At 53.0% G+C, this 12,036-nt stretch overlaps 1 protein-coding gene and 1 long non-coding RNA gene across 6 annotated transcripts; one reads left to right on the top strand and one right to left on the bottom strand.

Moving 5' to 3' along the window:
- Nucleotides 1-5,217: 5,217 nt before the first annotated feature.
- On the top strand, nucleotides 5,218-11,952 carry ORMDL3 (ORMDL sphingolipid biosynthesis regulator 3). Of its 4 annotated transcripts, none has more exons than XM_019747788.2 (4): nucleotides 5,218-5,377; nucleotides 8,815-9,014; nucleotides 9,749-9,900; nucleotides 10,298-11,952. In XM_019747788.2, exons 2-4 carry the CDS (start codon nucleotides 8,841-8,843, stop codon nucleotides 10,431-10,433), a joined length of 462 nt encoding a protein of 153 aa, XP_019603347.1. In that variant the 5' UTR covers nucleotides 5,218-5,377; nucleotides 8,815-8,840; the 3' UTR covers nucleotides 10,434-11,952. The 4 variants fall into 4 exon arrangements, with proteins under 4 accessions (XP_019603347.1, XP_019603344.1, XP_019603343.1 ...); XM_019747785.2 differs by having other exon boundaries at nucleotides 5,224-5,377; nucleotides 8,820-9,014; XM_019747784.2 differs by lacking the exon at nucleotides 5,218-5,377 and adding an exon at nucleotides 5,489-5,909.
- LOC141569002 (uncharacterized) lies at nucleotides 6,452-7,885 on the bottom strand. Of its 2 annotated transcripts, none has more exons than XR_012492363.1 (3): nucleotides 7,752-7,790; nucleotides 7,505-7,627; nucleotides 6,452-6,643 (listed from the first exon to the last, which is right to left on the bottom strand). It is a non-coding gene; the product is annotated as an uncharacterized LOC141569002 (long non-coding RNA). The 2 variants fall into 2 exon arrangements; XR_012492362.1 differs by lacking the exon at nucleotides 7,752-7,790 and adding an exon at nucleotides 7,792-7,885 and having other exon boundaries at nucleotides 6,457-6,643.
- Nucleotides 11,953-12,036: the final 84 nt, after the last annotated feature.

The raw sequence follows: 12,036 nt of genomic DNA, 5'->3' as shown, positions 1-12,036 counted from the left end.
TGAGTGCAGTGCTCAGGAGAGAAGGGAGACCTGAGAGGAAGAAAGAACCTACCTGAGGATGGTGCACAGTGCAGGTTGCGGGGTGACAAGGTTGGGGCAGAAATTCTCCTCTGCCATTCATTCTGCTCCCATCCTTGGATGGACGCTGTCAGTTGTTCAGTGCACACTTCCTGTGCCTCTTAGGCTTTGAGGATGCAGAGAGCAGTAAAACATCCCCCAGACAATGGGGGAAAGACAGATGTGTGCACAAATACAGCCACCTGATAGCATAGGGGAGGGCTGTAGCTGAGGTGTCTGCAGGAGTCAGAGGAGCCCAGAGGACGAGGCAGTGGACTCTGCCTGGGCAGTTGGGGGAGGTTTCACAGAGAAGGTGACAGGTGAGCTAGGCCTTGAGGGAGGAGTAGGAGTCTACCAGATGGAAAAGGATCGGAAGAAAAATATTATGGACTGAACCAAGAGCAAAGAAAGGACAAGGTGTGTTCTGAGAGCAGAGCTCAATGTGGCTGTCTGTTGTCTGGATGTGTGGGTGAGTTCCTTCCTTCAGCTATAACATTTATTGAGAATCCTCCATGTACAGGAAATGCAGTTATGAGTAAGAGGCAGCAAGCACCCTAGCAGGGAAAGTGGATATGTAACAGATAAATACAGTGGCCTCGGGGCAGGCTCGAAGTCTTTACAAGGCATCTATGGAAATGAGAAGGACACACAGGATAAAGGCGTGGCCAGGCAGGACTTTTTGGGAGAAATGCCACTTCCCAGCTGTGGGACCTTGGGCAAAATATTTAAACTCTCTGTACCGCAGTTTTCTCATTTGTAAAGTGGGGATAATAAAAATACCTACTTCACAGGGCCGTTTTAAAGATTAAAAGGGTTTATATATGTAAAGCCTTTGCCGAGTCCCTGGAACACAGCTGTGATCGGTACTAAAGGAGGAGTTGGCATTAGGCAGGGGAAGAGGGTGACTTGTGGCAGGGGCCACCCAGAATTTCTAGAGCGGTGGGGTCGACTAGGGGTAGTCATGCAATTGGAAGGGCACCAGGAGATCGTTTCTGAAAGCTACTATTTTGATATCCATTGCTCTTTTAATCTGTAATATTTATAGTTTTCTAAAGTGCTTTTTTTCCCCTCTGGGAAAAAGTATCAATTATCCATAATCAAAGAAAATGCAGCTTGAGGTGTTCCTAAAGAACAGCCCTGATCTTGGTTCCCAGAGGAAGGCTCTAGTTCCCAGGGCTTGGCTCTGGCTCTCGAGGCCCTGGCCTCCCAGCCCTTTTCCTCTGCAGCCTAAAATAGCCCACCACAGGGCTGGGCATCAGGAGGAGAGTGGAGGGCCCACTGGCAATGCTGCCATCCCTGCACCTTCTCCTCGTTTCCCACCAGCTCAGTAGCTCTCACTCAGTGCTCGTCTGCTTAGCATCATCGTGCCCTTCCCACCGCCGCCTCCACGTGCCTGGGGTGCCCCCCACCCAAACAAAAACACAATTGCTAACGAAGGAAGATTTTTTTCTTCCTTGCACTTGCTCTGGGATTGACCTCAACACATCGCCTCAGGAAGGAGCAGGGGGTAGGGGTGGGGAGCAGGACTGAATTAGAGGGGAGTAGGGGGTAGTAAGAGTAGAGGGGTGCCATTCTTTCCTGCAGGGGTCAGGGGAAGGGGCTCATTTCTTACAACACACCTCCTCACTTCCCTCCACTGCCATCACCTCTGAAATGTGTTCCCAGTTTGTCCTCCACCCATGTTTGCTATCTCTGCCCACATGAATGTATCTATGGCAAGCAGAGGCCACACCACTTGCCAGATGGAAACACCCCAAGGCTGGAGAATATGGCTACCTCAGTGGACTAAGACACTCGCAGAGCGCAGGGAGAGCCTGCGAAAGCGGCTTATTCTGTTTTTAAAACACAAACACATTTCATAAAAAATTTAAAACTAATAATCTCACATGACATAAAGTTTGAAACTAGAGAATGAACAAGATCACCCCAAACCCCTCCATCCTAACAAAAGATCTGTTTTCATTTTGTTGGATTTCCACAGCCTAGTAAAGTAGGTGCCCAAATATCATTCAAATATGAAATGGGTTAATAAAAGGCAACACACACAGAGCACTTACTATGTGCCAGGAATTGTTCTAAGTGATTCACATTTATTAACCCATTTCATCTTCACAACAGTATGAGGTGGGCCGTCTCATGATCATCACCATCTCCATTTGGAAATAAGGTAACTTATTGGAAATAAGGTAACTGAAGCACAGAGAGGTTCAGTGACTTGCCTAAAGCCACACAGCTGGTAACTACAGGAACTGGGAGTTGAACCCTGGCAGTCTGGTGCCAGGATAGTATCAGTGTTGCTCTGTTTTTCTAAAATCATAGTTGTTAATGCATATGCAAGTTTATAAAAACTTATTATGGATAATTTGAAACATAAAAAAGTAGGGAAAATAATAGAAGGAACCTCATGTTTCCATCTCCCGGTTTCAATAACCATCACCTCATGGCCCATCTTGTTTATTTTATTCCCCCACGTCCCTAGACCAGATTATTTTGAAGCAAATTCAGTCATCATATAATTTCATCCACATATATTTTAGTACATATCTCCAAAAGATCAGGATTTTTTTATTTTAAAAATCATCACAATACTATATCATGCCTTAAAAATTATAATTCCTTAATATCATCAGTTTAATTAGGCAGTATTCAAACTTCCCTGAAAATTTAATAAAGTCTTTCTTTAGAAAAGTTGGTTTGCTTGAATCAGGATCCAAATATGGTGCTTGGTTGATATCTTGCTTAATTCATTTTAATCTTCAAGTCTCTCTCTCCTTTTTTTCTTCTAATTTATTTATTAAGGGAATTGGTTGTTTGTCCTAGTCTTCCTTATTCTAGATTTTGCTGGCTGTAGCCCTAGGGAATGCTCATGCTATTTTTTTCCCCCTGATCTTTTCATATCACCTAGCAAACATTTTCCCACACTGCCACATAGTTTTCACAACCATTTACTATATGGCTTCATACTATTCCATCCAATGGATACACCATCGTATTTTTCTTGGGCATTTAGGTTGCTTTCAATTTTCCACTCATATAAATAATCTTGGAATGAACATCCTCACACATAGTGCGTGGGATGTACTTCCTTCGAATATGCTAGCCGAAATGTAATCACGGCTCTGAAGCCTGAATGGTTTTTCAGCCTCTTGGCACATATTATCAATTGTTTGTTCAAGGGGTTGTTCATTTCCCAGCAGCACAGAAGAGTGCTGTCACTCATTCGGAACAGTACTTAGGCCTATTCATGGCTGAAGGATGTTTGGTGAAGACATAGTAATTATGAGGGCAGAGGGCTAGAGAAGAAGGACGATGCCAGGGACTCAGGCTAAATTAAGCAGAAAGTGATCCACAGTTTACCACAAACCTAGAGTGAGTCAGAACTCCGTTCATTCCCACTGTGAAAAAAACCTTGATAACAGGAGTTATTAATAGGGCATGGCACGTCCCGTAATGTTTCAGTTAGACTATGCATTAGTCAGAACCTTATTTGAAATGAGGAACCAGTCTGGGTCAGTGAACTTCACAGAGATGTGAGGAAACTGGGAAAGATCCAGACAGCTCCATCGGCTTGATAGAGAATGGAAGAATCCCAGAGAGAAGTCAAAGGACTCAAGTAGGCTCACTTTGGAAAAAAATAGAAACATCTTTTTTTTTTTTTGCCTCAGTGCTGAGGAGGTTTTTGAGGGAAGGACAACACTCAATTGTTTGCTTATGTCTTCAGAAGGCTGACTATAAGGAAAGGAGCCTCCACGAAGCAGTAGAAACTTCTGTAGAACACATGGCAGAACTTTTTCAGACTCCGGTGATTATTTTGGTCTTGGGATGAGCACTCTTAGGCCACTGGCTCTGGAAATATTTGAGAAGCTGCCTGTTCTCCTGCTCTGAGTGATTCAAATATCCACCTGCTTGGTGCCCACTAGTTGCTGGTCTCCACTCCCGCTTCGTGACATCTGTTTCCTGCCAGCCCTCTGGGGAGGGGTGGGTGAGGTCTGAAAGAAGTACTCCTCTGGTTCCCTGGGCCAGCCTTCTCCTTTCTGTCCCCTCACATTCATTTCAGTGTGTGTTTACTGCCAGTCAGGTTGGAATGTCATGACATCATCTGATCCTGGTATTCCAGCCCTGCTATGCACAGAGTGGACTTAGAAAGAAGCTGGGTAGGGCCAGTGGAAACTACTCAAACGAGGCCCTCTTGGTGACATGGAGAGTGGGAGTGACCCAGGAGACCTCAAGAGCCATTTAGTTCAACCTCCTACAGAAATAGCTTCCGACAATGCAACAGGTGCTCTTTACATACATTCTTTTGAATTTCCACAACCTTGAAGGTAGGGTTTCACAAGTGTAGAATTGGAGATTAAGACAAGTTATTTGCCCAATGTCACACTGCTGGTAAAGGAGTGCCTGATAAGTCTACATGTCAGTTAAAATCTGTGCCCTTGCCTCTGGAGCATGCAGACATCAAAACTGCAGACCAGAGAGGTGGAGCCTCCCACGGAAAGCCACACAAGCTGACTTGGGACTGGAATTCAGGGTCCTAATTATTCATCAAGGAACCTTCCCAAGACACATGTCCTCTTCTGACATTTAACGTGGGGAGGCCAAGGCTGTGGGCTGGCCCAGGCCACCCTGGGTTAGGTGGAACTGAGGAGTAGACAGGCTCTGGACAAATGCTGCCCACAGGCTGCATTCTTTGTCCTCCAGACTTTCATTCCAACCTACGTGGTGAAAAGCCCGCTTCCAGGAGGGCCCAGCAGGGCAAAGGGGTGGGCCAGTCCGTTTCTGGAGGAGCCAATTTGGGGCTAGAGCGGAGGTGGCGAGATGTAATTGAAAAACTCTGACCTAAGGAGGTCAAATTCTGGCTTCTGGTCCAGGCTGGGAGTCAGCAGAGACCTCGGCAAATTACTTTAAACTCTTTGAGTTTCCCTATCTGCAAAACGGGACAAGTGTACACAGCACTTCAAGCGTGCAGACGCAAAAGCAGTTATTACGCAACAAAGCAATACCATCTGATCTTAGTATCGCGTCCTACTGAAACTTCGGAGAGGCCTAGTGAGGTTGGTGGTGAACTAGAACTACCAATCCCAGGAGGCATCGGGCGGGCGGGTACGCGAGCTGGTAGAGAAACTACAATTCCCAGAAGGCATCGGGAAGGCCAGCGCTGGGCGGTGACGTCGCGGAGGCCGGCGCGGGACGCTGATTCGGCCGGAGCTGCCAGCGGGGTGGCTGCCTCCGCTGGTTGTTACAGCTGCCTTAGCAGCAGCGGCCGCCACCCCCGGGCACCCCTCTCGGGCCCTCCCGGGCCCTCGATCTCCGGCCCCGCACGGTGAGTCGGGACGGGCGGCCTCAGGGTGGCCGAACCGGGAGGCTCCTGGGGCTAGAGGCGGGGCGGGAAAGGAGGTGGGGGCTGCTAGGGAGGCGCTCCGGCCCAGAGGGGACCGGGGCAGGGTGAGCGGAGGTGGGGGGTGTTGTGCAGGAGCCGAAGGGATGCCCAAAAGGGAAAGTCGGGGTGGGAAGCCGAGGGTGGGGCATGGTGGGGGGGGATCGCTCGGGCTGCCGCTGTGGGTGAGGGGCCGGGAGTGGCTTGGCTTCGAGGATGAAGATTTGGCCGCTTCCAGGGCTGGGTGAACGCGTGGAGGTGGGGGTGGGGCTCCGGACCCGGCCAGGCAGCGAGCGCGAGGTCGGAGGCTGGGGAGCAGAGCCGGAGGCCTCCCTTCGGCTTAAGGTCGCACCCAGAAAACCCCAGCATTAGTGAGGAGTCCGCCTCTTCGCTTCACCTCCCGGGCTAGTGGGGGTTCGCCCCAGTACTCCATTTCCACCGCCCTCCCGAGTCCAGGAGGCAGGGCCAGAGCTGAGAGGTGAGCTCCTGTAGCCCTGTGGGTTGGTGGGTGGGCAGAATGAAAATGGCATGGTGGCGTGCTGCCAGGTACTCCCCACTGGGGTCCAGTTGCAGGCTTGGACGTCTTGTGCTCCTCATCCAGAAGGCAAAAGGTTTGCTGCTTAAAGGGCTGCCTTTACTTGGGGGAGAGAATGGGAATCGCTCACCTGGCAGCTGCCCTGGGACGCGCTGTGGCCTTGGCTTAGGTGTCTGACTGACAGGCTGGGCAGGGGTATTGGTGTGTGGAGCCAGGGGGAAGGGAGGAAAGGAGTAGGAAAGCTACCAGCAAGAAAGTGGTTAAACAGAACAGTTGCTGCAGGCTCTGGTTTGAGGCAGGTTATGAAACCACATCAGGGACTGGCACAGGCAGCCACCTGCCAGCTATGGCCTCAGAACTTTGCAGCCTCAGCCGCTGTAGACGTTCTCTCTCCGCCAGCTTCTTCTCCCCACTTCTCCCTTTCTGGGCGAGGGGTAGTTGGTTATCTTACTAATGGAAGTGACGTGTATCCTAGTCACACAAAAGTCTCAAAAGTGCTTCCTGGCTGCCAGTCTTTTTCTTCATTTATTGATCTCATTTGTCTTTTGGAGGAGGGGTGCCTCCTGGGATTTCTGCTCTCAGGGAAGTCGGTGAGTGTTCAGGCTTCAGGAAGAAGTTTCCCAGCATGTCAGTTAGGTCTAGGCCCCTCCTAGACTGGTCAGGCTTCATTGGATGCCCTGTTTGAGCTAGAATAAAGCGTACGATGATTTGGGATTCAGCAAGGCTCTTGGCACTTCTGGACAAAATACCAGGGAGGACGAGAGGGCTCTCTCTACTCCTCTACCCTGTAAGTCTAGGTTAGGGAGAAGGGGAGAGGGGCGGCAACTTCTGGTGAGACTTGGGGAATTGTTTCTTTCCTTAGTCAGTAACAAGTCCTTCAGAGCCCTCACTTCCTAGCCAGCCCTCCCCCTCCCCCACTGGATGGAGGTTTTTGTGTAGCAGGAGTCCCAGGAGCTGCGTTGGTAGCTGAAGCCCCAAGCCCCTGGGAAGGTAGTCCTGGTTTTCTTCCCTGGGTTTCTGTTGGGCCCAATTATCCAGCCTAATGGGCTGAGCTGATGAGCCCGGGAGCATGCTTCTGGGATGCACCCTGGGTCATCTCACATATGTTTGCATGTTGGGAAGGTGTGTTGTGCGTCACATTTCCCCTGAGGTCTCAAAGCGTGGAGCTGTGTGAGAGGAAAGTTGTTCCCATTATCCTGGAAGTAAGGAGCTGATCCTTGAGACGTCTGGCGCCTACGCAGGCTTGGCTGTGATCCTAGCCAGAGATAGATAGCAGCTGAGTCTGAGGGGGTTCGTGGCAGCAAGGTGATGAAGGTGGCCTTCTGGGCACTTCCGGGATACCCCCATCTGGGACCCCTTCCTGCATCCCCAGGAGAGATGGGACTGTTACCATGGTGATGACCTTAGGGTCTTGATCAGGCAGGACATTCCGCCAGTACAAAGGCACCATCTGTTCCCACCTCCAGCTGGTCACAGGGCCCTCAGGGATCTGGGGACAGCCACGCTCTGGACAAGGGGCTGCTCATTCCCCTCTTTACCTACATCCAGAATGCAACTGGGTTGCATTGTTTTCTGGGCATTAGGGGCAGTGCTGGTTCTTCCTGCTGCATGCTTCTGCCTTGCTGCTGGGCAAGGGAAGGAAGGCATGGTGCTACTTACACCTGGAAACAGGGAACAGAGGCCGAGGTGAGGATGGGTGGGGCAGAGAGGAAAAGGGGCAGGAGAGAGGCTGCAGGTGTGGTTTTGTGTCCTTGGGAGGGGGATGTTGGTGTGGGTGCCAGCTACCATGGGAGCTGTAGATGTTGGTCATGTTCTCTGTCCTCACCTCTCCTCTGGTAGGGAAAAGGGCCGTGGTGGTTTCGCAGCAGAGTGGGTGGCATCACGAGGGTTTGCCTGAGTGGCTGCCAAATGGATTAAACATCTGGATGGGTTGTTTTGTGTCACCAAGAAGGAGGCTTCCAGGTCTGGGCAAAGGTCCCTAATCAGTTGTTTTTTCTCTACCTCCCTCTTTCTACCCTGCCAGTCCTCCTGGATCAGGGTTGGGGGAGATCCAGGACTAGAGAATTGGATGAGAGGGTAGAAGCAGTGACCTCCTCAAATAGCTCAGCTGCTGCTGTCCTTGCAGGCCCCACCTCCTTTTATGTCTTTTGATGGGGAAGGTGGGGTAGAGGTAGGAGATATTCCATATTAGGCCCTTAGTGAGACAGTCCAGCAGGGGTTATGCTGAGTGATTCTTAGGGGACAGGCCTCTTCTCCTCTCTCTTGGGCTTTGTGGGAAGAGGGCCCTCGTGAGAATGCTCTAGAGCAGGGGTGTCCAAATTGTGGCCCGCGGGCCAACTGTGGCTCGCAATCCATTGTTAATTGGCCTGCAGCAAATTCCAAAAATATATTTAGTTTACTTAAGTAAACCAGGTGAGGCAATACGTATTTCACCTCGAGTGAGTGGTCCAGCTGTTTGTGTATTTTACCGCATATGGCCCTTGGTGAAAACCGTTGAAAAAAGTTTGGACACCCCTGCTCTAGAGGATGAGATTGAGGGCGGGGCGGTGGTTTCTTTGCTGTGGGGCTGGAGGCTTCTTGATGACCTGTTCATCAGGCAGCCTGCCTAGGAGGGGAGTGTCCTGATTGGATGATGTATGGGCCAGCCTGGTGTTTATTCCAACCCAGCATTGGGAAATGAATAACATTAAGTCAGTGGACTTTCTCTGGCCTCCTGTTGTTTGAACCAAAACAGGAGAACTGCCTGGAGTTCTTGGGGGAGAGCAGAGCCTCCCTCCCGCAGGGTGTGAGGGTGTGAGGGGGCAGGGAAAGTGGTGTGACCTGTCTCACCTGTGCCGCTTGTTTGCAGAACAGCGGCAGGAGAGGGGCAGCAGGATGAATGTGGGCACGGCGCACAGCGAGGTGAACCCCAACACACGGGTGATGAACAGCCGAGGCATCTGGCTGTCCTATGTTCTGGCCATCGGGCTCCTGCACGTCGTGCTGCTCAGCATCCCCTTTGTGAGCGTCCCTGTCGTCTGGACCCTCACCAACCTCATCCACAACATGGTGAGGGCCTGCCTGCTGCCCTCCCCGACCCGACCCTGTGGGCTGCTCTTTGGCGGGGCCGAGGAGGAGCCCCCACCCGTGAGCAAGAAGTCAGGGTGACATACTGACAACATCTGTCACCAGAGCCCAGACCCAGCTCCCATCTCTGCCCCACTCCCCCTTCTGAGTTCCAGCCCTGTGACTCCAATAAGAGGAATACAATCTGCAGGTTTGTCCCCCTCTCCAGGATGGGGTAACTTGTGGACCTGGAAGATGGGCTGTTGAGAGCTGAACTAAGGGTCCCAGAGAGGCCCCAGGACCCAGGTGTCTTGCCGGGTGCAGAAATGCCCCTCCCCCAGCTTAGGATCTCAGATCATCTTTGACTCTTGCCCTCTGTGCTCCCTCACACTCGTTTGCTACTTGGTGCTTGTTTGGTGGACGAGCAGGGGCCTCGTGCCCTCCCCTCAGCCTGCTGCCTCCCAGCTGGCACGGGGAGGCTGCCACGGGGCTGGAGCGCGTGCTGCGCTGCCTTCCGCCCCGTGCCTCTCCTCGTGCCAGGCCTGCCCTCTCACCCGGTGGCTTCTCTTACTCTTCTGCCAGGCTCCCAGTTGCCTCATCCTGACCTCCAGCCTCATGGCCCTGCCCAGCAGAGGGAGGCTCCCGATCCCCCGGAGCCCACTCCTGGGACTGGACTGCAGGAGCCGCTGGAGGGCCTTTGGCCTTCCGTGCCCTCTAATGACGGCCCCTCCCTCCAGGGCATGTACATCTTCCTCCACACGGTGAAGGGCACGCCCTTTGAGACCCCCGACCAGGGCAAGGCGCGGCTGCTAACCCACTGGGAGCAGATGGATTACGGGGTGCAGTTCACAGCCTCGCGGAAGTTCTTGACCATCACACCCATCGTGCTGTGAGTGCCTTGGGAAGAGGGGGCTGCTAGCGGGCAGCCCACGGTCTGGGCGCCCCTGGGGCCCCACCAGGCCCAAACCCCTCCCCAGCTTGGCTCCTGGCATAGGAATGAGCAGAGGAAGGGAAGTGGGGGTATCCCTGGTCATGCCAGGCTCAGGCCTTGTACCCCCTGGCCCTATCTTTCCTCAGTTGGGGTTTCCTTCCTGCCAGTGAGATACACCCACAGGCCTGGGGCAAAGCAAAGGGACTGGGTTGGGAGAAGTTTCTGTAGCCTGGGGACCTTGCCCCCCTCCTTCTGTTCTGGGGGCCTTTCCCATGACTTCTCACCTGTCAGGAATTTGCGGGAGGAAGGGGTCTTCCAGACAGAGTCTGACACCTCTCCCCAACCTTCCCCCCAGGTACTTCCTCACCAGCTTCTACACCAAGTACGACCAGATCCATTTCATCCTCAACACTGTGTCCTTGATGAGCGTGCTCATCCCCAAGCTGCCCCAGCTCCATGGAGTCCGGATTTTTGGAATCAATAAGTACTGAGGGTGCAGCCCCTTTCCCTGTCCAGATGGCAGGAAAGGGATAGACGCCTGTGCTGTGATGCTGAAGACAGAAGGAGCCTCTGGTAGTGCCAGAGAAGGGGGTTGAGCCTCTGGGCCCTAGCTCCCCCCCCCACCACTTCCCTCAGTAGCTGACTTGAAGTAGCTTGTAGTGGGGTTGGGATGCCTCCCTGCCCCCAGCTCTGACCCTTCTGATTGTTTTGATCTTTTCCTTTTGCCTTTTGGATAAAGACTCCGTCGGGATGGTCACAGAACGGGCTGGGCTCCCGGGCTAAACACAGACCTTTGAGGTCGGGACAAGAGGCCAGGGCAGCCCCCTGTGCGCTTGCTCCTCCTCAGACCGCTAAAGCACTTTAACCCCTGTGAGGGGACGGTACAGTTTCTAGATTGTTTCACTTGAGTTCTGAAGTCTTGGATGACCCTCAGTGTGTGCTTGTATGTGTGACAGCCAGTGCGTGATGGTGCCTCATCCCTCTGGGAAGAGAACCGTCTAATCAAAGCCTCACGCTTCTGGCAGCTGCCGTACAACCCACCCTGGGTAGTGGGTGGGAGTGGGGAGGGTAAGGAAAGGGATGATGGGGCTGGGTGTGGATGGCCTGGTCCTGGAGGTGGGGCCAGGGCTGCTGCCATCCTGCCCTGGTGGAGACAGTGAGGGGGTGGGAGAAGGGGTGGGGATGATGAATTGAGACTTAGAAGAAGGGGGGTCATACAGTAGCGGAGATTGGTATGATGGAGGGAGGCAGGGAGGGTGGGAACAGAAGCTAGACCCAACCTCATCCTGTGGAAAGTGGTCAAGGATGGGGGCAGGCCTCGAGAGTTAATTCACCCACAGCATGGCGGTGGTAATAAGAAGGGAGGCTGCCGTGGGTTCCACGCTCCCGGATTGGTGTCAGGCGGTGGAGATGCGCGGAAGAGGCCCGTGAGTCATCGTAAGCGCAGGTCCAGTTTGACCCTGACTTCTGCAGTGGTGTGAGGGGCGTGGGGAAACCGGGATAGAAATGGTGAATGGTGGGCCCTTCCACAGCCCTTTGCCTCGGCCTCCTTGTGCAGACGCGCTGGGGCAGGGCCTCTCGTGTGGCATGCACCTGTGGGGCTATTGAGGCCACCCCAAAACGGGTCGGGGGTGCTACAGTCATGCATGGTCCCTTTTTGTGCAGGGCAGTGGAAGGTGCAAGGAGTGGCCTGCAGGCACTGTCTCCTCATGTGAGGAGCAAAGAGGTGGGGCAGGAGCCTGAGCTGGGCTGGAGAGGAGCCACCCTGCCCCTCCCCAAGCTGACTCGGGTCTGTGTTACTTCTGAAAAGGTGTGGGTGCCTGTGCCCCTTCCCAGGATCCCGAGGGAGGTCATTGACTGTTTTCTGCCTCCTTGTCCCCCCGAGCCCCTACCCCATGTATCATAGGGAACTTTCACCTCAAAATCTTTCTAAGCAAAGTGTGAATAGGATTTTTACTCCCTTTGTACAGTATTCTGAGAAACGCAAATAAAGGACAATGTGTTCCTGTTTCCCCCGAGTCTGGCCTCTGCTTCCGGGAGGGCTCTGGGGCAGGGGGCAGGGGTGTGGGCAAAGTGGGAGGGTCAGTTGGACCC

Source organism: Rhinolophus sinicus, linkage group LG15 (genome assembly GCF_036562045.2).
Source record: "Rhinolophus sinicus isolate RSC01 linkage group LG15, ASM3656204v1, whole genome shotgun sequence".
Lineage (NCBI taxonomy): Eukaryota > Metazoa > Chordata > Mammalia > Chiroptera > Rhinolophidae > Rhinolophus > Rhinolophus sinicus.
Note: the sequence above shows the minus strand (reverse complement) of the source record. Positions and strands in the feature narration are given on the sequence as shown.